We start from the raw sequence: 25,780 nt of genomic DNA, 5'->3' as shown, positions 1-25,780 counted from the left end.
GTTTATCCTGTGTTTATGTTGTCCCGTGTTTAGGTAGAGGCCTTGCGACGAGCTGATCACCCGTCCAAGGAGTCCTAACATCTGTAAAAATAAATGATCATGAAACTGAGAAATCAGCCCTATGCTCCAAAATGGGAGCAAAGAGAATAAACAAAATACGTCTATACATATGTCCAGGGAATAGGACACGTTTCACATAAAATGAAACAAATCAGAATATTAAAATTATTGACATAGGTCTCTAGGATTTTCATTTCATGCATCCTGTTGTGTTATANCCTCAAAATGAAAAAATGACCTTAAACCTAAAAATGTCAAAAAATGACAAAAAATACCTATAAAATTTACATTTCTGTAACCAGCAGCTCATATACCAGATTTATATTTTTAAGAGCATCGCATAGGATACAAGGAAAAAAGATGACATAGTCATCAAAATCCGGGCCCTGGTTATAATATGCAACTTAGTTATTAAAACCGTCACAACACAACGATATCAACTAGGCACTGACCTTGACATAGTTGTGTTGTGACGGTTTTAATAAAGAAATTAGAAACAGCCCTCAGTAGATTCCTCCTGGAGTGAAGTTTTTGTGTAGTATTCGTGAATAACCTCAAATGTGGTTTCTTCACCCAAACGTTTAAACGAGTTTGTCTTAAAACGCTCAACAATACGAAATTATATATATAGATGTACAAGATAATTTCGAATGTTAAAATATTAGCTAGAAATTAGGATATTGAACTAATACGGCATCCCAAATCCTCTAACTAAAACATAAACACTATTCCGAAGAAGAGCCTATCATCGAAAATGTAATCAAGAGAGATGACATAAGAAAACTGGCTGCACGAGACCACCAGTACTCTGCTCGTAAAACAGTTGTATGTAGCATCCGTGACTTACCAATGACGTAGGAATAGCCGTCCAGGGTCAGGATACACTTGCGAGAGGACGTGCCGCTAGGACAATGCCTGCTCGAGCTCTTCACTCTCGTACTCGTACTTCTTCCTCTTGCTACAGAGGCACGGAGATCATCATCGCCTTCCTCTCTTTCTGCCACAGCACTTCCAGGGTCGCTGTGGCACTTGTGCACCACATCTTTACCACCACTACACGTTCCCTCCATTTGCTCCCTCAGACGGCTGTCTGCTTCCTCTCTCAAGTCTCGCTAATAATCTCTGTCATTCTCCTTCAAAAAATGGCTAAATGGTACATACTTGAACAACGTCTAATTACGTAATTAATGTTCACCTGATAAAACTCTCTAATCTGTAGCTGTTGAAGTCCACTTCTTCACTTTGCCTAAAGATACGAACACGTTATTTCACAACATCGAACATATCAGTCATTTGGTCAAAAGGGGACATTTTTACACTAGGTGTCAATTTAACAGTTTCTCGTATTGCCTTATATAGAATTTCTATAACTATTCTTTGTTCACAGACACGTATACAACCCAAAAACATAATTCAGTATGCTCCCTGTATACTTTTCGCTTTACAGCAACGACAGCATAACCGTTTTAGCACACCTACCTGCCAATAGTTAACATGGTTATCGTCTGTTTATACACGCCACTTAAATAAAGCACAATAAGTCACATTGTTCACATTCACAAATTAATTTCGGTGAATGATGGTGGTGGGGGGAGCATCTATGACAGTTATATAATTACAGTTTGACTCCCCTCACACACACGCACACGCACACACACGCACACAACATTCATCTTACGACAAACGAACGAAATGTCTGGTTCAATCGCGACATGAAGCCTCGAGCCAATAGTTGACAATAATACGATACCCGAAGATCGCGCCGGAAAAGCTACACGTTTAGTGAAAAACGCTAATATAAATTACACCGAGTTTGGTTAGACCTACTCTTCATTTTAACACTACACGCGTTTAACTATCATATCAACGACAGGAAAAGGAAACACACCAATTACGATGTAAACGCGGCGTCATTGTGAAACGAACAATCCTCAATTTGACAGTGTAACTGACACGTGGGCATTTGCTCACGTTAGGCTGTTGCGGGCGGCCCAACTGAACTGGCGTAGATCCAACCTGTGGTGATTGGGACGAAAGGCGAGTTCGTCGTGCGCCCGCGTGGGGCGCGAGTGAGACGAAACACTTGCGGAGAGTGAAATGTCCTTTCCCGCCACTGGCCGCCCTGAGAGTAGGAAAACATGTGAGACTGGCGCGTTCGGCATGCATATCCCACCACATAGACAAATATCGGAAGCGGATCGACGGGTTAGGAGAAAGGGAGGGAGAGATTACTCCCTAGAAGATAATATTAAACTAATAGAGGAGGGTGGGGAAGTCATATTGGCCTGCATGGCAAATTCCATTAATATCATCCCACAAACAGACTCTCTAATCAGATACGCTGGTTCTGGAATGTTTTCCTTTCCGATACGTCACTACTGGTTTCTCTGTGGTTTGTGTTTCTCTTCGGGTTAACAGATAGCGTCGACACATGAGGTGGTGATGTTGACTGATGCTGACTGATGAAAATGACAGTTAAGAAGATTTTATCTTATAGCAAAAGGAGCCTTGGGTGTTTATTTTTGAAACTGACTGCAAACTTCTCTGTGTGAGGCAACCAACCACTGTAGGTTACAGAGTATGGCTAAGGGACAATATGTTTGAAATGTTAGCATATGCGAAACTCCCGGTAACTAGAAGTTGAGGAATATATGAATTAATGAGAATTCGGATGAGGCGTCTTAACGCACACCTTCCATTCATTAGACAAGACAAATGCCTCTTTGGAATTTAATATTACTGACATAAAGTATAGAAATAACTAAGAGTAATTAAGAACCGGGATAGCATAGTCGGTATAGCGACTGGCTACGGGCTGGACGGCCAAGGGTTCTAAGTTCGAGTCCCGGTAGAGTCAAGAATTTTCTTTTCTTAAAGTCGTCCAAACCGGTTCTGGGGTCCACCAAAACTCCTATCCAATGAGTACTGGGGACTCTATTCCCGTGGTTAAAGCGGCAGGGACGTGAAGCTGACCACTCACCTTCAACCAGTGCCGAGGTCAAGAAAACATGCAGCTATACATCCACTCCCCCATACGCCTTCATGGCGCAGTGCTTTGTTAGTTGAGAACAGGGACAAATTTAATTTTACATTTAATGAAAGGTTTCATTGGACTGTTTATACTTAATTTGAAATTTCTGTTCATTTTCAATTGGATTTCAATCTATGAACAGAATTCTGGTTTCGGCCTTTGTGTTAATTTAATATGAATGTACCTGCGTACAGTAGACATTGATTGCTTCTAAACTAAACATGAGGAGTCCTAAATTTTGCCGCCGTTTCTGGTAAAATAAGCCGCCAACGCTGAAAAGATAACCAGTTGGAGTTCCAAATTCGATTTGAGCAATATCGGACACAAAGAAAATTCCATCGAGAATTGAGGGAGTAAGAAGAGACAGGCTACAACAGTTTGGTACAGAAACCCCAAGGGAAGATGCCTCACGGGACGTCATAGAGAAGATGGAAAACTGATCACAGGGAATGTATTGCAAGGGCAACTCTTTGCGATTTCCGAAAGGAAAGAACGAATTACAGAAGAATGACGAATCATATACAAAATACTCGTAGGTACAAGAGCAAGAAAACAAACGTAAAATACAACATAAACATTGCCTTCTGAAAGCAGACAACTGCCTCTGTGTATAGCGAAATTTGGAGCTTTGCATAACGTAGTACATATTCAGACAAAACCTGAAACAAAGATGCTATCACATATCCATCGCTGATAAAACCGTTTTATGCGTGTGACGAAACGCAGACTCGAGGAATAAAGATTCACCACATAAGTAGCCACTTGTAAATATTTCCCGACCGTCAGGAAACGTGGCTGTGAACGGAATCCGACGGGCTTAGGGCGAGGCATATCCCCGAAGCCCGTGTTTATGTGAGTGCACTTACTGCTTCAGGCTATTTCCAGTAATTACAGACGTGGTATCAGGAACAGACTATAGGCCTGCAAATCGATTAAATACGACGGACAATGACCTTATAACCGCTAATAAATTTACATAGTTTATCAGTCTGTTCGTCCATGAACTAAACATTCTATAGCTGAGCTAAAAGCTGGAGTGTGCGCAGGCTCAGGCTACAAATCCACAATTGGCCTCTTCTGTGAGTCCAACTAGTCTTACTTCCATTTTCATTTCTTTCCTGTTTTTTATTTTTTCTCTTCATATATTTTCTTTTGTTTCTTTCTCTTTCTTACCGATAATCCCATGCTACCCTGTCATTCCTTGATATAAACTGCACACTCGTTCTGCAGAGAGTAAAATCGTCCTGATGCCACGAAAAATTCATTTTATATCATATTTGTTTTTTGAAAAAAAAAAACATAAATATTACGTTCTTTGTATATTTAAGAATTCTAAACTGAAAAGTATGGTACCTGTGAGCGAGTGTGTGTACAAAATGGAAATCCCGCAGTGCGTGTCAGAGTCAGAGCCAGTATGGGTATCTACAGGGAATACACACTCTGTAGTGTGATCTTCTGAGAACTACCTGAAAATCTTTTGGTCGCTCAGGAGGTAGAGAAAACTGCCCCTTCTTCAAATCTGTCACACGAATTCGTTCTGGTAGCGACCTCAACGGACCAAGGGCTTTACAGACCCCTTGGGCCCTGACCTCTGTTTTCCAGTTTCATGACCATAACAGACAGTAGGACCTCTTGGACGAGTGATCAGCTCGTCGCAAGTCCTCTACCTAAACACTGGACAACACAAACACAGAATAAACCTATACACATATTAAATATCCATGCCTTGTATGGGATTCGAACCCACGATTCCGGCTTCCGAGCAAGCGAAGGCGGTACTGCCTTAGAGCCCTCGGCTACCGTGACCGGCGACCAAGAGCCTATAGATATTACAAATTATCTATATTATCGCTGCAATATGGATGTTCAACTGCTAGAGTGAAGAGGGCTTGTGCGGTGTGTGGAGACGTAGCACAGTCTTGCATTAAACATTCTATCCTTTAGGGTCGTAGAACCTAAAACAGCTATATTCTCCCTGCTCCTCATTAAGCATCGCCCCAAGCAGGAGCATGGGGAATAAGGTATAGATCCACGGCGGTTTTTGGGAATCAGCAGTCAGAGTCATACATCAGCCACTTTAGTCCCAGAGGAATGAAATGGCCTGTACTCATTTACTCATTGCACTGAAGCTAGTGGGTGAACCCAAGAGGCGATCGGGACGCTGTGGTTAAGAGAAAAATATTGTATTTTCATGTATTAATGACTAGACATGAGGTTTGGATCGATAATTAGATTTACTGGACGCTTAAAACTCGTGACTACAATTATAACGTCACCGCTAACCTGCACACTTTATAATTCATTATAGTGCATGCTTATCTTCTCAGTTAGTCTTGACTAGCTGTTGCTTGGTAACGGATCCCAATAATATCTCCCTCCGCTCTTGTCGTTACCGGCTGGCGACTGACTGTCGGTCGGTTAAATTGCTGTTGGCTTTCGCCAGCAGTCATTCCTGCCTTCAGCCCCCTCGAGATCCATGACCAAGTTTTGTATTCTCTCCTAGACATATTCATTCATTCATATATGTATATATGTATATATATATATATAATACACATATATGTGTTTCGAAATAGGGCCTCCTCTTCGACGAAGGAGGGATAGGTCTCTCTGTGTATGCGCTAGGTTTGTTGCACCGTAGTTTCAGCACGATTATATCCACGCTGTCACGGCGTCCAGGTCACTATGGGCTCTGTGCAGCCTTCGTCACTGAACTGTACTAAGTAACATTTATACAACGTATAAGCAAGCTTGTGCAGAATGTTTTGCCTTAACTTACGTAACCACTCTGAAACTGCAGTTAGTCAGCTGAACGGTCGTAGACCTGACCGCCGCCAAATTTAAATCTCTTATATTTACTACGCCTGGCTTCTCCTTTTCCAATACCACGTACATTTTGTTTTGCATGGTTAAGCATCTCCAATTGGTTCCCCTTATATAATGTCGGCAGGACTCAAAGAGAAAAGATCATTTCCAACAGTTCCTCTGTTGTTGCGCGCGGTATAAACATTGCCGCTCTCACAGGGTTATTTACCGGTCGTTGTGTAGCAACGGAACTCTGTTTAATGGCGTCATTACGTGATTATTGTGCCTTAACCTGGCAACGGTCAATACTTTCTGGCTTTCATGACAAAATACTGCCCCTGCCTGGAATCGACACAGAATTCCTTGACTCTCTAGCCTGCAGGTCCCTGTACTGACTGACCTACCCAGACATTAAGTTAGTAATTCGGTTTTGGTAGCATATATTGGGTATGCCATGATGAATGCTAAGAAGACAAACGGTTTCCTTCGAGATGCCAGTAAAAACTCCAAACAAAAGGAAAAGGTAAAGTCCTCGGTGCTTAATTAACTAAGCATCAAGCCATGAAGATGAATGCGAGAGTGGAGATACAGCTCCATCATTCTTGGCTGCAGCGCTAGGTGGAAGTGAGTGGAAACTACAAAGACAAAGCATAATTTTAAATAGTTGCGTAAACATACAAATCTAAGCCTACCTTATGTATTGTTTATTAACAGCTACACCTAATGCATCGCCTACAATCTACATGGCAGCTACTGAAGTGAGAGATTTATGTTGCAGCTATTGCAAATTATGAGCTAAATATAACCATTCCTCGATAAATATAATTAATTTGATATATATGCAAATTAACCATTAAAACTGGGGCGCTCATGAACATCATTCTAGGAGGACTTGAGGTGGCCATCAAACCAGTTAGGCTCCTAAAATTTGCTTAAATTAAATATGTAGTAAAGTCAGTTAGGTAAACATTTATCTGACAACTTTCTTATCCAGAATGGTCTAAAATAAGGACATGCTTTAGTGTCATTACTTTTCAATTTTGCTTTACATGTCATTAGGAAGGTCCATGAAAACCAGGTGGAACCGAAGTTAAATGGGACACATCAGTTGCTGGTCTATGCTGGTGATGTGAATCTAGCGGGTGATAGACATAGATACAATGAGGAAAAACACAGAAATTAAGACTAACTTTAGTTTAAGGATGTTAATCTAGAAATAAACGTAGGGAAAACTAAGCATATGTTGTCTCGTCACCAGAATGCAGGGCAAAATGATAACATAAAGATAGCTAACAGTTCCTGCGAAAATGCGGTACAGCTCAAATATCTGGGAGCGACGATAATAAATCAAAACCTGATTCAGGTGAAAATTAAGAGGATATTGAATTCGGGTAATGCCTGCTACTATTCAGTCCAGAACCTTTTGTCTTCTCGTATGCTGTCTAAAATATAAAAATTACAATATACGAAGCCATAATTTTGCCTGTGGGTGTGAGACTTGGTCTCTGACATCAAGGGAGAAACACAGACTGAGGGTGTTCGAGAACAAGTGCCGAAGAGAATATTTGGACAGAAGAGGGGTGAGGTGACAAGAGGCTGCAGATAACTGCATAATGAGGCGCTTCATAACTTGTAGTCTTCTCCGAGTAAAATCAGAATGATCAAATCAAGGAGGATGAGATGGGCAGGACATGTAGAATCAATGGGTAAGGAAGAATACATATTGGATTCTTGTAGGAAGGTGACCACTAGGCAGACCAAGACGTAGGCGGGTGGATAATATTAAAATGGAATTTCCCTTAAATTTAATGGCAATTTCGAATTAGTTAATATCCTGAGTCCATGGATAAGTGAAAGATTGAAAATCGGCACAAACGTTTTCTTTGTTACGGAACTAAGCGCTGCGAAGGGGCGACATAACTGACGAGAGATGGGGCTATCAATAATAACATGTGTACATTGTGCATACAAATACACACGCATATGAGGACTGTGAAAGAACTAATTCATGCGTCGTGGTACTGTCAACCTCATGTTAAATTACACATTTTACTACTCCACTGCATATTTTTTTTAAACTATGGTTATATATAATATTATTATTCGTTCGTATTTTATGTTCCACAGACTATTTTGGAAGGAAAGTGTGCATTAAATAGAATAATAACTGTAAGCGCCGGTCACGGTAGCTGAGCGGTCTAAGGCATGTACTGTCTTCGTTCGCTTGGAAACCGGCATCATGGGTTCGAAACCCACTCAGAGCATGGATGTTTAGTTTGTGTGTGTGCGTTTTTCTGTGTTTGTCTACAGATAGAGGCTTTGCGACGAGCTGATCACCCGCCCAAGAAGTCTTACCGAATGTGTAAGATCGGGAAAAACCGAAGTGAACGGAGAAATTCATGGAGGTAGGCCTAGGTCCACTGGGGCTGTGGTGCCAAGGAAAAAAATAAATAAATGTAAGCATTAAGTGGTGTCCAGACGTCATGTTTGTTATAAAGTGCGGAAACAGCAGTTATTTTGTTTTGTTTCTAGCTGTAGTTCCCACCCCCAGTTGACTATATACTAATTAAACAGCAAATAAATGTTAAAGAATTAGGAAATGAGGGCGTGGATTTGGATTCATATTCCCACTGCATGTTAAACATAGAATTCAATAATTTTCTAATTGGAACTATCTGATGATGAGGCCAGCTCGAAGATGATTTGGGCACAGTATAGTGCAAGACAATTTGTCAACATCTTGACACGTCAGCCACTAATTGGCCAATTGTACCAGCTCCAGATGACAGATGATGGTAACTGTGGAGCAATTGATGGAATGAAGATTGGCAGGGGAAACTTGCCCTAGTGCCACTTTCTTCACCATAAATCCCACATGACTTGACCCGGCCTCGAACCCGGGCCACAGCAGTAAGAATGCGGCGACTAACCGCCTGAGTTATGATACAGCCTCAATATGGCAATTACTCTTCAGGTATCCTAAAAGCTGGGAAATTTCTACACCAATTGAGCGAGGATTAGCCGCTCAAAAATGACTCTGCCCGTGGGGTTGGTATTCAAGAACTGATTTATAAGTGAAGCAGGTAACAATTCTTCCGTCTTTAAGTCAAACTTATGTCTATTGTACAACCACCTTTCATTTATCACTGCCACCAATATCGTGGAACAAAACAATGTAACATTAAGAAACCAATTAGAAGTAAACAAAGCACCCGAACTTCATACTACATAAAAATATTCGGTGATGTAACATTGCCTTCGGATTGCTACAATTAATATCAGAAACGAGCGATCTGTTGTCCCGATAATTTGGACACGAACTTATGTTTGTGCCAGAAAGATTTATGTACGCATTGTACGCGATCATGATATGTCTTCAAAACTTGTGGCAAGCGCGGCCTGGTCGCCAATACAGCAGTAGCCATATTATTTTCTGCCAACGGATTGCCTGCAGGACGATTTATAGCAGACAAAACCAGATTATATGAAAAATATCGGTCATTAGCTTGTCCGGAGTATATCTCACTTATTCTTATGACGCTGAAATTGTATTACACGCACACAAGTACATCCTTTAGTTAATAATTAGCGTCCAATGCCTCTTTAATAAATTTAGCTATGTGAGACAGATCTATCTAAAAGTTACTTTCAATGTGAGGCATATAGCCAGAAGGCACCCTCTCATAGCGCTCCGAAACATTGTGATTCTTCTTTGAATAAACTGACTTACTCACTTCATACGTGTAATGACGTGATTACGTCGGTCACGGTAGCCGAGCGGTCTAGGGCATGCACTGTCTTCGCTCGCTCTGAAGCCGGGATCGTGGGTTCGAATCCCACTCAGGGCATGGATGTTTGTGCGCGTTTTTCTGTGTTTGTCTAAGGTAGAGGCCTTGCGACGAGCTCGTCACCCGTCCAAGGAGTCCTACCGAATGTCTAAGATCTAGCAGACCGAAGTGAAACAGAGAGTTTCGTGGAGGTAAGCCAAGGCACAAAATGGGGCTGTATCACCAAAGAAAAAAAATGGCGTGATCATAAAGACCACTAGCCTATTCACGCCGCCTGGCACAGACGGAAGTTGGTTGTTACGGGGGAAGCAAGGGTTGATTAAAGGTGTTTACCTCTTCCTGTGTTTCTTATTTTATTTGATGACACTTCGGCCACTCCATATAGTCAGTATACAATCTACATAATGGAACAGAGACTAGTTCTTTGCACTGAGAATACAAGTGAAGAACTGCAGTAGCTTATTATGTTTTCGTAGTTAACTTATTTAATATTTTCCCAATTATCAATACTGTGAGACTACAGTACATACGCTATTTGCTGGTACAGAGACCACAGTAAACCCCGGCCACGCCTTCTTGTCACCTAGCAACCTCCAACTCTGGAGAAGGATGGTAGTACTGTTGTTAGATATTAATTTAAATTCCAAGCGCCGAAGAGTACAATCTCAGCCAAAACATTGTGGCAGTGGAACAGTGTTCGCAACTGTATATCAGGCAACTGGTCAACACGTGACTACTGGCCGAAGCTGTTTCGAGGCGGACAATGCTGACTGCTGATAGAAAGGATCATTAAATCGCGGCCGGGCAATAGCTGGTTTGGAGGGGGAGGTGAAAGGATGAATGTAGGCTGTTACACATCTCTTTCCCTAGTCTAAAGCATAATAGACCACTGTAGGTAGCGGTGCAAAGGCTGGGAAGGCCCACCCTTTAAACATTCCTTAGTGTGCATTTAACAACACCTCCTGAGCTGCTCGATACATCGAACCCATATTCTTCAGACAGGGAGGACATAAAGCGTAGCTGCTTCGCACAAAGGGCAAGGGACGAATACAGGTTTATCATTGTCTGTTACCTACATCCCTCTCTATTTAACGGCACTTCCCCTATTGCATGTTCAGAGACTGGCTGATTCTTACAGAGAGTAGGGATTAAGCAGTTCTTTCTTTATTTCTCTCCGTATTTCTTATTTCATTCAGCAACACAAAACTGCATGGCGTGAAATAGTGATTGCATACTGTGCTGTATTGTGGTTCTGAACTGCACGGAATCAATCGTGATCATTACGATACCTTCGTCAGGGTGGAGGTTGTAGATATACGTATAATATAATACGTGTTACGTAAAAGAAGACTCAAAATGTTACGTTTGGTAAAAGGTAAAGTTGTCCCTGTGCTCAACGAATTAATTACTACGCCATGAAGGCGTGTGGGGGAGTGGATGTATAGCTCCACACTTTATTGACCTCGGCACTAGCTGGAGGTGAGTGGTCAGCTTCACTCTCCTGCCGCTTTACCACCGGGGAAAATCCCCCCCCCCCCCGTACCAATTGGTTAGGATTTTAATTTCATGCATCCTGCTGTGTTACAATATATAACTTCTTTATTAAGACCGTCACAACAATGTAAATAACAATGTACATTCCATATAGAACGGACAATAATTTGTAAGATGAGGCACCAACTAAATAATTAACATTAATATTACTACATCTACATCACGAGCTTCCAATAACAGTTTTATACACAAAATATAGAATATTCCAATTTTTTCATGGGAACACAACAAAATCACAAAAAACAAACGACTGACTCGATGATGTAAAGCAGCAATCGAAGAATTTTATTCTTGTTTTATACTATAAATTTTATTTTATATTATCTAATTTATTGTAGTTTTACGTCAAATATTTTAATATAATTAATATTATTGTATCCAATTTTATTAATACTGCAGTTCAGTTGTGTATATATGTTAGCCATGTATTTGCCTGATGATGGCTATTAATAGCCGAAACATGTAGCAGAGCCAAAACCAGGCACTGACCTTGATGTAATTGTGTTATGACGGTCTTAATAAAAAAGTTATAAATTAGTTAGGAGGTTGGATGGACTCCAAAGTAGGTCTGGAAGATTTGGAGAAGAGAGAATTCTTGACCCTACTGGGACTCGAACTACGCCCCTCTGCCGTCCAGCCCGGAGCCAGTCGCTATACCGACTACAATAACCCGGCTCCAAGATGTTACGTTTGGTAAGAAGAACAATTTTATGTACAGTATTAACAACATCATATAAAAAGTAAGTTAAATAGTAGAGTTCATTTGTTTTGCGAGTGTTTCAGCTCCGAATGTAACTGATTGATTTAGATTAAATTTGGTGTTTGGAATCTGCATTATAAGTTGCGAAGACATTTACATTTCGATTATTGCTGGTAAAACACAGTTCACGACGAAATTTAGCGACTTTCTGAAAGCGGATCGTTCTTAAAAATATTCTGCGTTACTGAAAATGCAGATTTAATTGAGGTAAAAGACATGTCAAACGTTTTTTTGATTTGGTGAATATTAATTAAATATAAGAACACAGTATATGAGTTTGTGCCGGTCACGGTAGCCGAGCGGTCTAAGGCATGCACTGTCTTCGCTCGCGCGGAAGCCGGGATCGTGGGTTCGAATCCCACTCAGGGCATGGATGTTTGCGTGCGTTTTTCTGTGTTTGTCTACAGGTAGAGGCCTTGCGACGAGCTGATCACTCGTCCAGGGAGTCCTACCGAATGTGTAAGATCTAGTAAACCGAAGCGAAACGGAGAGTTTCATGGAGGTAGGCCTAGGCCCAAAATTGGGCCCGTAGCGCCACAAGAAAAAAAAATATCAGTGTGTAGTGTGAATAGCCGGGTCTTTTTTTCGTTCGAAACGCAATGATAATGATCATGAACACAAATTTATTTTCTGAAATACAGTTACAGACTGTGTTAGATACGTGATAAGAAAAATATCCGGACAAAAAAAAACACCCATATTTAACTCGATTCACTGCCGTTTAGGCTACAAAATACAGTCAGTTTAACCGAAGCTTCAGTATGCACGGAATTTTTTATTAAGAAGGCGAAATGAATGGGAGGGTAGCGACTAATGTCCCACTGCCTTTACGTCTCCCTCCCGCTCTCGCTGCAGTTGTTCAGAGAGTATCAAAATCCAGACACGATATTACACTACGTAAAGGTCACTTAACCCATACTATCATTTGGCTTGCATTCAGCTGCCTAAATTAGATGCAAGAAATTTAACATTATAATACAGAATTTAACAGTACAAGTACGTACATAAAACGCTTCCTATGCTGTAATACTCTTATTGTAAAGTTGACTGCCACTCGCTCTGAATATTAACTTTGTCATTCTTCTACCTTCAGTACAGGGGTTCTCGCCTCTTCCCATTAGAATTAATCTAAACTATGTATCTTATAGACACGCCTCGGATGGGTGTGAATATTAATATCAACTATTAAAATAATGTTATATAAAACTAAATAAAACATTCTGAAAACTGACAGGCAGTAAAGTAAGTAAACGTAATGAGATGCAAACCACGTAGTAGCGCTGTTGTCTCCAACGCTAATTAGGATTCTGATTAGTATACTTGTTTATTCGAAATTTAATCAAAGAATAGAGCTGGGATAGTTCAGTCGGTATAGCTACGGGCTGGACCACTGAAGGGTCGGAGTTCGAGTCCCTGTAGTGTCAAGAATTTTCTCTTATCCACGTAGTCCAGAACGGCTATGATGTCCATCCAGCCTCATATCAAATGGATACCGATGGTTTTTCCCCGGGGGTAAAGCTGACGACTCACCTCCAGCTAGTGCCGAGGCATAGAAAATGTGGATCTATATATCCACTCCCTCGTACGCCTTCATGGAGTAATGCTTAATTAGTTAAGCATAGGATACATTTTAAAGAATGCGGATTTATTACGATGACGATGTGAAAATCGAAAGCCTTAACGCTTCATTTCGTGCGAGGAACAGGGAATTTTAAAGGAACTTAATTTGGAAGTTGCTGACGTTGACTGATGAACAGTTTTGGCGGTCTAGACAGGAATCGAATTCCGACTTGAAGCTGAAAACATACATCTTTCCCGGAGCTGATCAGTAACCCTCAGGTTAATTCAGTTTTAAGCACTAACAGAAACATAACAGAAGATTCATGGTTAAGCCTATGCTTTCAGTTCCACCAACAGAGTAAGTTATCATGTTTTTATGACGTCACAACTTTGAAAATTATATAAATAGCTTGGGAACGACAGTCTTAGGGCAGTTTTTCTGACGATCTCAGCATCACACTGTAACTCCATTTCTGTAAAGTTGCTCCTTAGGCACGCTCCATTGTTTAATGTCTAACTCACTCATGGAGCTGAGCCCTTCTTGAGAAGCCGACAATTCTGCAGCTACTCAAGAACTTCCCAGCATTTTATGGAAACCGAAGGTTCATTACCGTGTTCAAAAGAGCCCACCACTGGTCCCCATCCTGAGCCAGATCAGTCAAATCCATACAATCCCATTCTATCTCTGTAAGATCCATTTCAATATTGCCCACCCATCTACGTTTTGGTTCTTCTTGTGGTCCCTTTCCTTCTGGCTTTCTATATATACATTCCTCTGCTCCTCCATTCGTGCTCCATGTACTGCCCACCTCACCCTCCCTGACTTGATCATTCTAACTATGTTTGGAGAAGAGTACAAGTTATGAAGCTCCTCATTATGCAATTTTCTCCACCATCCTGTACTTCATCGCTCGTCAGTCCAAATATTCTCCTCAACACCCTGTTCTCAAACGCCCTCGGTCTGTGTCCCTTCCTTAATGTCACAGACAAGTTTCACACACATACAGAACCACAGGCAAAATTGTAGTTTTCTGTATTCTAATTTTTATGTATTCACACAGCAGACGAAAAGACAAAAGGTTCTGGACTGAATGGTAGGAAGCACTACCCGAGTTCAATCTCCTCTTAATTTCCTCCCGCAACAGTTTTGATTTGTTATCGTTGTTCCCACATGATCAAAAATCTGTTAGCTATCTTTATTGATATAAAGACTACCCAAAACTATAATTTTGCTCTCTTTGTAAAATAAATAATCTTGTTTTGCTGTCATATCATTTATAAAACGGCCAAAAGTAAGTTACAATGGAGTGAAAATATTCCAGTCTTTGTTATGTCTGCATTTCACAATAACCAGCATAGATCGTACATATTCAATTGTGCTGCTTTCAGTCTGCCTGCCTTAGCAAAGGCATCACTCTTGTACCGGAGATTCTCAAAAATGTTGTTTCACCATATTCTTTGTAATAATGACACTTCATTGGTTGAAATGTTACTATTTTATTTCCGTCCCTCCTGCAGTCCCACATCAGGAATTCCAAATTCTCAACATGGACGCATGCGCGATTAACATTATTTTGTTTAGTATGACGTCAATTTTTCCTGGAATTTCTTACAGCATATTCCAAATATATTTAAAATTTGCATAATTGCAGTAATCTGGAGTCAGGATAGCGTAGTTGGTATAGCGACTAGCTATGGGCTGTACGACAGAGGGATTGGAATTCAAATCCCGGTAAGGTCAAGAATGTTCTCTTCTCAACATCGTCCAGACCGGCTCTGGGGTTCACCCAATCTCCTATCTAATGGATACCGTAGGCTAATTTCCAGGGGGTAAAGCGGCCGAGGCGTGAAGCTGACCACTCACATACAGCTAGTGTCGAGGTCAAGAAAATGTGGATCTATACATCCACTCCCGCATACGGCTTCATGGCATAGTGCTTAATTAGTTAAGCACAGGGATATTTTTTATTGCTAGTGGAGTGGGACTATGCCTCTTGTACTGGGGCCACTTCTGACCTATTTACCAGCCCCAGATGATAGGTGAGGGTGATTGTGGAACAATTGGTGGAATGAAGATTGGCAGGAGAAACCAAAGTACTCGGAGGAAACCTGCCCCAGCGCCACTTTGTCCACCACATAACCCACTTGACCAGACCCGGGATCGAACGCGGGCCGCCACGGTGTTAAGCCAGGGACTAACCGCTTGAGCTATGGCGCGGCCTTTATACGAGCTTGCTCTGACTGCCAATAAATTCTTTTCTACTAACTAATGTAAGGACCGTATTAATACTTTGAACTTGTTGGCATTGCTAATATCCACTTACTTACGGATTTTAATAGCTCAAGATCCAAGCTTTGTGAATCATGTCTGGCTGTTCCATTTAAACTTTGGAAAGCCCAACCTTTGATTCAGGACTTATGAAGATCGCTTAGACGAGAAGCTGTGTACCTAAATCCGAGTCAGTCAGAGAGTCTCGTTCAGGAAACTAATTAAAAGTGCGTATATTCCCAACATATCCGCTCTGATCCTCACTGGTCATTGAATAACCGACTTCAAATGCTTCCGACTGAAAGAGTATTAAAGGTTGAATGTGCATACCCAAATCCACAAGCCCGCAATTGCTTTCTGACGTTTCACGGAATTATGTGCTCTGCAAAGTTAATGAATAAAAAAATTCGTTTGGTTATTCAAACCGAATTAGTCGAAAACTCATGAACCACCAGTACGCAGATGGCTCCCTTTCCAACATGCAGGCGGTACGTTAAGAGAAGAACATCTCGTAGTGTAGCTGGAAATCCTTGACGTTTTCAAGACTAACCGTTACAGCAGTGGAGGAAACGAGGTTTGCCCTCTCTTACTGCCCACCCTCGCTTTCAGAGTGAGAAAGTTAACAGTTCCGAGTCTGCCGCTTAATGTTGCAACACACCTTGTGATCTGGAATCTCGCGCGTTTCGGTTTACATTACGGATAAATTGTTGCATTTATGATACTAGAAAAGGACACATGCCGATCATGGTAGCCGGGCGGTCTAAGGCATGTACTCGTTTTCGCTCGCTCGGAAGCCGGGATCGTGAGTTCGAATCCCACACAGGGCATGGATGTTTAGTTTGTGTATGCGTTTATTCTGTGTTTGTGTTGTCCTGTGTTTAGGTAGAGGCCTTGCGACAAGCTGATTACCCGTCCAAGGAGAACTACCGTCTGTAAAATGATCTTGAAACTGGGAAATCAGCCCTGCGCTCCAAAGTGAGAGTAAGAGGAGAGAAAACACAAAGAAGACATATGAGGTGGTGATTATCAGATTCGTTCTCTTACTCTGGAGGAAGAGAAACTTAAAGTGACCGGAAATAACAACCCCAGGTAAATATATGGTCTTCTATGGAACTAAGAAATTAGTAATGAAATAACTTCTGTAACTTCCTTAATGAGAAACAGCATATTAAAATTGGGAGTAAAATTTTTGGTGGATAATGCCACATAACACAGTTCAACGAATTAAGCAACACGCCATGAAGGTATATGGGCAAGTGGGTATATAGATCCACATTTTCTTTACCTCGTTACTAGCTGGAGGTCAGCGGTCAGTGGCCGCTTTATCCCCGGGGGGAAACGCCCGCAGTATCCCTTCGAATGGAGGTTGAGCGGACCGCAGAGTCCGTCTGGACGACTTGGAGGACAGACAATTCTTCATCCTATCGGGACTCGAACTCCGACCCCTCGATCGTCCAGCCAGTAGCCAGACGCTTTAACGACTGCGCTATCTCGGCTCCTACATAACACACTTAAAATTAAAGAAAGAAAAATACTGTAGCGTGTTTGTGTGTCACGCTACACATAAGTTCACGCCGTCGTCTGATATATAGCGAATTTATTTCTTTCGCTCACTTATACACTTTACAGGCACCTACACTTGCAGTGTTACAATCACTGCTCACAATATTCCGGCGATGCTGGACCCAGACGGATATTCCGAAGCTTCTTCTTCGAGGCCTGTTCCGAGACTGACTACATCTCGTCGAAACTGGGCTTTTATAACCTTGGCTGCTGATAGGTAACGAACCCTCTGTTATAACAGTGGAAACGCTGCATTGTTGGCTCCGCGTTTCCTACGCAATAACCCATTGTTATAACCATGGAGACTCCTGTTAGATCTACAATGGAGCGATTGTTGTTTCCTCTGTAACGGTCTATTTTAGCGTTCCCATAGCAGTTACTCCTCTGGTTTGCCGACACGTTACAATACCTACTTACAAATCATGAAACTGCGTTCCAAAGGTTCAATCTAGCGGGTTGCTGATAGAATTCGGTTAGGAGCTTCTTTTGAACTGTGAAGAATATCGTAAACGTGTTCAATGTTTATTTATCACGGACAGGGAAACTCAAATGTACTTCAGTAACTTACCCTGTTGATAATCGATAAAAGAAAATGAGTTTCCCAGCAATTCCAAATGGGTCCGGGAAGAATCATTGAAGCCTGCTTTCCTATTACTGCTGAATTCGTAATAAAATAGCGAAAACCAATTTAGAGGACGGACTGGCGTGCTGGATTCTTGTGAAGATGTTCACTGTATCAAATTTGGGCCAAGATAATTTTTATTGCTCCCAATTATCGTTGTCACTCTCTGGTATCGATCCTTTGTGCCAGAAAACATCTTAGAACTTGAGTGCAAGCAAAAAGCATGACAATACTTCTAAAAGATTTCAGAGTTAACGATAGGTATGCAAGGATACCAAGAACGGTTTCAGGTGATCGAATCATGGTGAAAATAACATTACAATTTTACTAAGCGAAATTCCACTCTGTAATTTTAAAATGTGGAAAGCTACTACCAAGAATTACATAAATTCAGTTTTAAGTATTGAGACGGGATAGCTCCGTTGGTGTGGTGAATGCCTACTTTCTCCCGGCATTCAATTGCCGGCAGGATCAGAAATAATTGCCTTCTCCACAGCCCCCAGACAGGCACTGTGGCACACCCGGTCTCCTAGTCATTAGGTTCAGGGGATAAAGCTGTTAGAGCGAGAAACTGGACAACCATCTTCCTTTACTGCCAAGGTTTCTATGGAGCTGCTTACATATGCAATCCCCCAATACGTATTCACGGTACGGTACTCAGTTAAGCACAGAAAAAAGTTCATCTTTAGATTTATTCCTTAATCTTCATAAATAAGTTTATTTTAAAGTGTTTTCATTATGTCTGTTTAACACTTGGGATTAACATTTGCAGTTCAGTAAACTATAAATCCAATAATAAGCAACTAATCATTCTATCTATCTATGGCTCTGCAGTCTTATTATTTGACTTTTGCCACTTTTTTAGTTTCTTAATCCTATACACAGTCGGTAGGACTCCTTGGACGGGGGATCAGCCCGTCGTAAGGCCGCTACCTACACAAAGAACAACACAAACATAGAATAAACGCAGACAGACACCCATACATCGACGGGGATTGTTCGGGCGAGCGAAGACGGTTCATGCCTCAGACCGTCCAGCCTCTGTGATCGGCATAAGGTGAATCTTTTTTTTCCCCTTTTGCACTACAGCCGCAGTGGGCCTAGGCCTACCTCCATGAACTTCTCAGTTCACTTCGGTTTTTCTAGATCTTACACATTTGGTAGGACTCCTTGGGCGGGTGATCAGCTCGTCGCAAGGCCTCTAGCTGTACACAAACACAGAAAAACATACAAAAACATCAATGCCCTGAGTTGGATTAGAACCCACGATCCCAGCTTCCGAGCGAGCGAAGACAGTGCACGCCTTAGACCGCTTGGCTACCGTGACCGGCTTAAGGTGAATCTACTGTCGTAAAATAGAGACATTCCACGGTTACTTGACCATCCACAATCCAGGCTTTAGATATGTGCTCATTATTTTAAAGCGTGCACTTTACTTATCTCTGTACCAGTATTTAACATATTTATTTTTTGTTCTCAGACCACAACTGGAATTCGAATAAGGGGCAAAATTCAAAATGAGAACACATATGCCTATCTAGCAGTACATAAATCAAATTAAGTAGAAAGTCATACCTTCCCGCACGCAGGGAAGAGCACAGCCAAATTCTTACCCTGACAGCATAACAGCAGGACTTCACACTTACCTGAAACAAACAGAATGTAATAATAAACACCAATGAAGCGTAATTCTGAATTCTAGTCTCATTTGCCAAAAACGATATATTTCACAACTGTAACAAACAGGTCATCAGATAAACTAAAAGGGAAAAGTTGTAGTTGTAGACCCATTGCCTCTCAGAATACCTGGTAGCACAGGGGAATCGAGCCCTGACATCTGGATCTGTAGACAAGAACTCTGACCACTAGACCACAGAGGCGATAGACTATACTTAATATCATGAGAATAAAGAATTCCGCGTGTCCGCTACTTGCTTTGCAATTACATGGATAGGTTGGTGTCTCGAACGCATGGGAGTATGCCAGAATTATGTTCCTATGTGTACCACTTAGTTGTTGCATCCTGTCACTCCGAGTCTGTTTCGAACTTCTGTAACATTGTACTTCAAACTGGCTGGGTTGAAGATCAGAAGGCAGTCAAACCAGTCGTCTGTGGAACAGAGCAGTTTCGGTTTCCGAACATTTGGACCTTACAGGCACATAATTTGTAGCCGCTACTAAACAGGCTGGCCAATTCAAAGACGAAATAGAAGGCTCGTGTAGCATGCTTTCAGTACATGACAAGGGCATATTCAATAATAGTCGAAAGACATAAAGATAACATTTGTGAAACCTAGATTATACTGGACCGCCTCTGTGGTTTAATGGTCAGCATTCCTGGCTATAGATCCAGAGGTCCGGGTTCGATTCCCGGCGCTAACAGATTTTTCTCGGAGAAGTAGTGGTTCTGGAACGGTGTCCACTCAGCCTCGTGATGATAATTGAGGAGCTATTTCAAGGAAATAGCGGCTCTGGTCTAGAAAACCGAAATTAACGGCCGTGGGAATTCGTTGTGCTGACCACGCGACACCCTCTATCCGCTAAACTTTGCCGACAAGCGGCGGTTGCTCGGTCGGTATAATACGCTTGCGGACTAAAATCATGGAGGTTTTTTTTAGATTATACACGTGGATAATATTAAAAATATCCCAAAGTTGTGAACTGAGAGGCGGTGGATGGGTTCAATCTGCTCAGGGCACTGCCTAGCAGTAGGTTCTTATGAATGCGCTACTGCATCTTCGTGTTTCCAGAAGAAAGAAAGCGAGAAATTTCTTTGCCAGCCGAACTAGTCTTAGCTTAAGAAAGGCGATCTGCTACTGATGTAGGAGAGATCGTATTGTCATGTGTTAGTGACTAGACACGGACTTGGGCTGAATATTGGGTTTACTGAACACTTAAAATCATAACTACACGTAATTATAGCGCTCTCGCTAACTCACACACTCGATTTCTCACTACAGCACACACTAAGTGTTCTCAGTTTGTATTCACTAGCAGTTGCTAGGTTATGGTTTTCAGCAATGTAGATTATTCTTTCATGCTTACGCCGTTGCCAGTTGGCTGCCGTCTCACAGCTGGTCCTCAACTGTCCGCTCATTGGCTATGACTGCCAAGTCAGAGTCAAAGTTAATTTACGACTGGTGGTTTATCGCCAATGAGTTCGTCTTGACGTCACGCCCCTTGAGACTCGCGACCAGATTTATTTTCAACTGACACCTTGCGGTAATAGTCTTTATTTAACATCCTCTGACGAGAAAATAGGTTTCTCGGTTATCAATATTCTTGGTCTTTCGTCAAATGTACATTTTGCACATATAGCATGTTATTGAAAATTCTTCCCTTTGCACTACAAGTCCTCTGTCAGTACAGGCTCCGCAGAGCAGGTCATGCTTATCTTACATACCTCACTTAAGTATGACTCAGCTTGCAGCCTCGTTATATAACCAAGACACGGACAGCACAGAAAACCTCGTCTTCAACAGTTTTTCTACTGTTGCTTGTTTATTCGTTATGCAGCAACGGATAGCTTCTTTGACGACGTAACAGCGTGTGTAATTCGCCATTGACTAGCAACGGTTGACGTCCCTTGTTAAGCTGTTCGTTCGTGCCACAGTATGATGGTCTACACGTTAGTGTCACGGAGAACTGTGAACGTGCAAGGACTCATCAGCACGTAATGAAGGAAAGCGTGAGATCGCCTTGCAGTCTCGAGGGGAATCAACCCCAAAATGTCCTAAATATCTTGCTTAGAGCAATCGTTTCCTATGCAGTTAGCACTAAAATCCTGTCATTATCTTCTTTCCCCTTTATGGCGTCATGCTTCAGTACATAAATAGTAGTAATTTTGCAGGCGTGGTTTACGGATACACATCTTGAGGCCCGTGGGACATACTGATAGAAACAGAAAACCCGTGGAAACAAAAGAGGAGACCTTTGCTCTGCAAACAGTACTGATATGTTTCTTCGTGAGGCAGACAGGACAATGCAAACAGCATCAGTAAACATGCTCACTCCTAAACTCAGCATGAACAGAGTGTCACCAAGGTAACTCTCATATTCGGGAGGTGCTCGGTTCGAATCTCGGCCGGGATACCGGATATACTGGCTAAAAGTTTCCGCGCTTTTCATCAGTATCTCTAGGCAAAAGCCGGACCAGTATCCCGATTCCACCACGAGCTCTTCCTTCCAAATCCATTCAATTCATCGTATACCCATCGCCCACTCGTAGCTCGTAGCCCCCCCCCCCAAAAAAAGAAACCTCGGTATTAGGTGGAGCTCAGTGATTGCTTTACTCTCCAGCCACGTTTCTCCGGGAAGAAAAGGTCCCAGCACTTATTCAGTATGACGGTGGATTGATTCGGGCCTTGTGCCGAAAAGAATTCGTGTTCCTGCCTGGATTCTTCTCTTTAAATCCAATCTGTATTTCTGAATAAACGCCTATCACAGTGGCCGCGCGGTCTAAGGCATGAACTGTCCTCGCTCGCTCTAACGCTGGGATCGTGGGTTCGAATCCCACTCAAGGTATGGATGTTTGTACGTGTTTATTCTGTCTGCTGGTAGCTGCCTTGCGACTGGCTGATCACTCGTCCAAGGAGCCCTACCGTCTGTGTAAAAAAAGGTTACGAAACTGGAGAAGAGGCCAGGGCCCAACAAAGGGCTGTAGAGTCATTGATGAAGATGATTTCTGAATGAACATGTAATTTTCTTAGAGCAATTTGTTTTTGTAACATATTTTCTTAAATGACGTATCGCTTTTCCTCATTTTGAACGAATTTACGAATTGCATAAGGCTAAACTGGGATGTAACAAATTCCACGACCTATCAACCAATTAACTTACCAACCGACCGACGGACAAAATCTATGCATCGAATTGCAACCGACCATTCTAGAAAACAACCAACCAAGATTCATTTTATATTATCCTTCCATCTCGGTTACTATCTTGAGAAATTATTTCACCAAAAATCGTTTGACATATCATGTGATAATCGCGTTTCGTCTACTTGATAAGCCTACCGTACCTATTACAATTTGCTGATGCAACGAACCGAAGACTATTTCATGACGCTCCTCGTCTCGATATTTTCTCGGTACATCCAGACTACTTAACACTGGTAACACACTCTCTACCAAATATTAGACTATTTAAGTTCTTCCCACAGGACAAGGTATCATTTCCCAACAGGCTTTCTTCTGTTACTTAATAAGCTTTCTTCTTAATTTGGATTTACAGTGCAATTTATCGTAGCTTTCAGACACGTTTCTAAATGTACTCCATATACACGAATCAGGGCCACTTCATATTAACATAATCTGCCGACTTGATACAGAAACCTGTCACCAGCTTGCAGAACTACATCGTGTACGAGGGGTATCTGCTGCAACAAAAGGAATAACTAGGCAAACGAAGTGTCACAAGATGCTCTGTGTGTATCTGTATCTTAATGATGCCACGCGTTGTTACAGATAACCATCATCAACAGCATAATATATTATTACTATTAGCCTACTTATTATAGCGACGGGCTACGGGCTGGATGGCCAGGTTTATATTCCCGGCAAGGAAGATATTTTTGTTTACCCCACAGCATCCAGACAGGCGATGGGGCCCAACCAGCCTCCCATTAAATGAGTATCGGGGTTTTATACGGGGGTAAAGCGGCCAGGGCCGTGAAGCTGCTAACTCACCTCGCTCTATTATCAATGTCAAGAACGGCGGAGCTATACCTCCACCCCTCCATACGGCTTCATTGCATTTTTAATTAATTACGCACAAGGACAATTTTATTTTCATATTATTATTATCATTACTATTATAATTATCATTGTCCAGTAACTAATGGAGCAGGCAGTAATCTGTTACTTCAACACTTCCTTCCCTCGTGGGCGCCGCAGTGTTTTTAACTTTCAATCTATATTTCAATACCCTTTGTATATTCTACTGCCATCCTTGCAATGCTCATATTCCATTTGTCGCTGTTGATTACATTTTATCTTAAAGATAATATTTGTAATTCGTTTTCCGTGTCTTCAGTACCAATTCTGTCATATTCTCTACAGATTTCAACGCATCGGCAGCCTTAACCAACCAATCTACTTTTATACCGAGGCACAGTATCATTGCAGGGTGAAAGCACACGAGTGGCAATAACTTCGTAAAACTTCGATTTCATAGTCCCTTCTAACATTATCAGAAACTGGAATCTCACCCCAACAACGCAATAGAAGCTCTCCTTCAACCTACACAATACAGAAGACTAAGACGAACTTGGCCAAACGATCTCCAGGAAAACTGAGGTGTAATCGATGGATTACAGCTATTCAAGCCAACTTAGTACAATAGAATAATTATTGTACATGACAGCAAATTAGCTCATAGAATGTAAATTCAGATTGCTAATAAATGATAAATAAAAAAAATAGTCCCTTGTTTTAACATTCAACTTCATGCTGATTCCACGTACAGTCCAACAATCTTCTTTCGGACTTCTGATCGCTAATATCACATAGCAAATTATCCTACTCCTATACCAAACACGTACAGACCTTTTTTCTTTGGTTGTCCTTGACCTCCCTACCCCAGGAATCAGTATTCCAGTGCCTACTTTGGTACTATACTGCATATGTTTCCAGCCGAATCTTATTTCATACTCACTGTTCGAAACACGTAACATGTTGGGTGATACAGTGCAGCTTCCATCATATTGGCGTGGTTCTGTTAAGAGGATGAGGGGTGAGCCATAAAACTGGCTCTAGCACTGCGACCTTCAGTGATCTATTGTAAATAATACCCTATTCGAAACCTCTCTTTACTGTTTCTTATACATTCTTAACATTCTCATTCTTGCTCTTGGTAGTATTTGTTTGTAATTGTTTCTTTAACATCATCCTCTATTTCACTCACTCATGGAGCTGAGCCCTTCTTGAGAAGTCGCCAATTGTGTAGCTACTCAAGAGCTTCCCAGCATTTTGTGAAACCCGAAGGTTCAGTGCCGTGCTCACAAGAGCCCTCCACTGGTCCCTCTCTTGAGCTAGTTCTATCCAATCCATAACATCTCATCCTGTCTCTCTAAGATCCATTTTAATATTGTTCAACCACCTACAACTTGGTCTTCCTAGTTCCACCTGGTTTTCCCATCAATATCCTATATGCATTCCTCCTCTCACCCATTCGTGCTATATGCCCTGCCCACATAATCCATTTACTAGTATTATAATCAAATAAGTATACGAGGACAGTGTTTCAGACTACAGGAGAGATCTGGAAATAAGATACTATAATATATGTTATGCCGGTCACGGTAGCCGAGCAGTCTAAGGCATGCACTGTCTTCGCTCACTTGGAAACCGGGATCGTGGGTTCGAATCCCACTCAGGGCATGGATGTTTGTGTGCGTTTTTCTGTGTTTGTGTACAGGTAGAGGCCTTGCGATGAGCTGATCACTCGCCCAAGGAGTCCTACCGTGTGTGTAAGATGTAGAAAAACCGAAGTGAACGGAGTTCATGGAGGTAGGCCTAGGCCCACTGGGGCTGTAGTGCCAAGGAAAAAAAATGTATATGTTATAAGTTATTTTCAACAGCCTGAACTGTATAATTTGCATTAAATTAGAGAGAAATAAAAGTCGGAACTTAGTGTAAGTTGCATTCGTTCCCTAAAGCAGGCGTATTTCTGTCCAGCTACATATATAGAGGGCTTACTATTGATCTACAGGCAGCTGCATAAACAGTTATATTTCTCATGGCCATAGCACTTTTCTCTGTGTGCA

At 41.8% G+C, this 25,780-nt stretch overlaps 1 protein-coding gene across 4 annotated transcripts in view; it reads right to left on the bottom strand.

Annotated features, from left to right (window-relative positions):
- LOC111863167 (calcium/calmodulin-dependent 3',5'-cyclic nucleotide phosphodiesterase 1) overlaps positions 1-25,780 on the bottom strand; it is a 640,341-nt gene that overhangs the window by 411,435 nt on the left and 203,126 nt on the right. For 3 of the 4 annotated variants that reach the window (XM_033750944.1, XM_033750946.1, XM_023849220.2), the window contains exon 1: positions 908-2,060. The exons of the other annotated variant lie outside the window; for it this stretch is intronic. In XM_033750944.1, the coding sequence (XP_033606835.1) occupies positions 908-1,130 (223 nt within the window). In that variant the 5' untranslated portion in view covers positions 1,131-2,060. Of the gene's footprint in view, positions 1-907; positions 2,061-25,780 lie in introns of those variants that run through there. 4 annotated transcript variants of the gene reach the window in all.

This window comes from Cryptotermes secundus, unplaced genomic scaffold, assembly GCF_002891405.2.
Source record: "Cryptotermes secundus unplaced genomic scaffold, Csec_1.0 scaffold265, whole genome shotgun sequence".
Classification (NCBI taxonomy): Eukaryota; Metazoa; Arthropoda; class Insecta; order Blattodea; family Kalotermitidae; genus Cryptotermes; species Cryptotermes secundus.
Note: the sequence above shows the minus strand (reverse complement) of the source record. Positions and strands in the feature narration are given on the sequence as shown.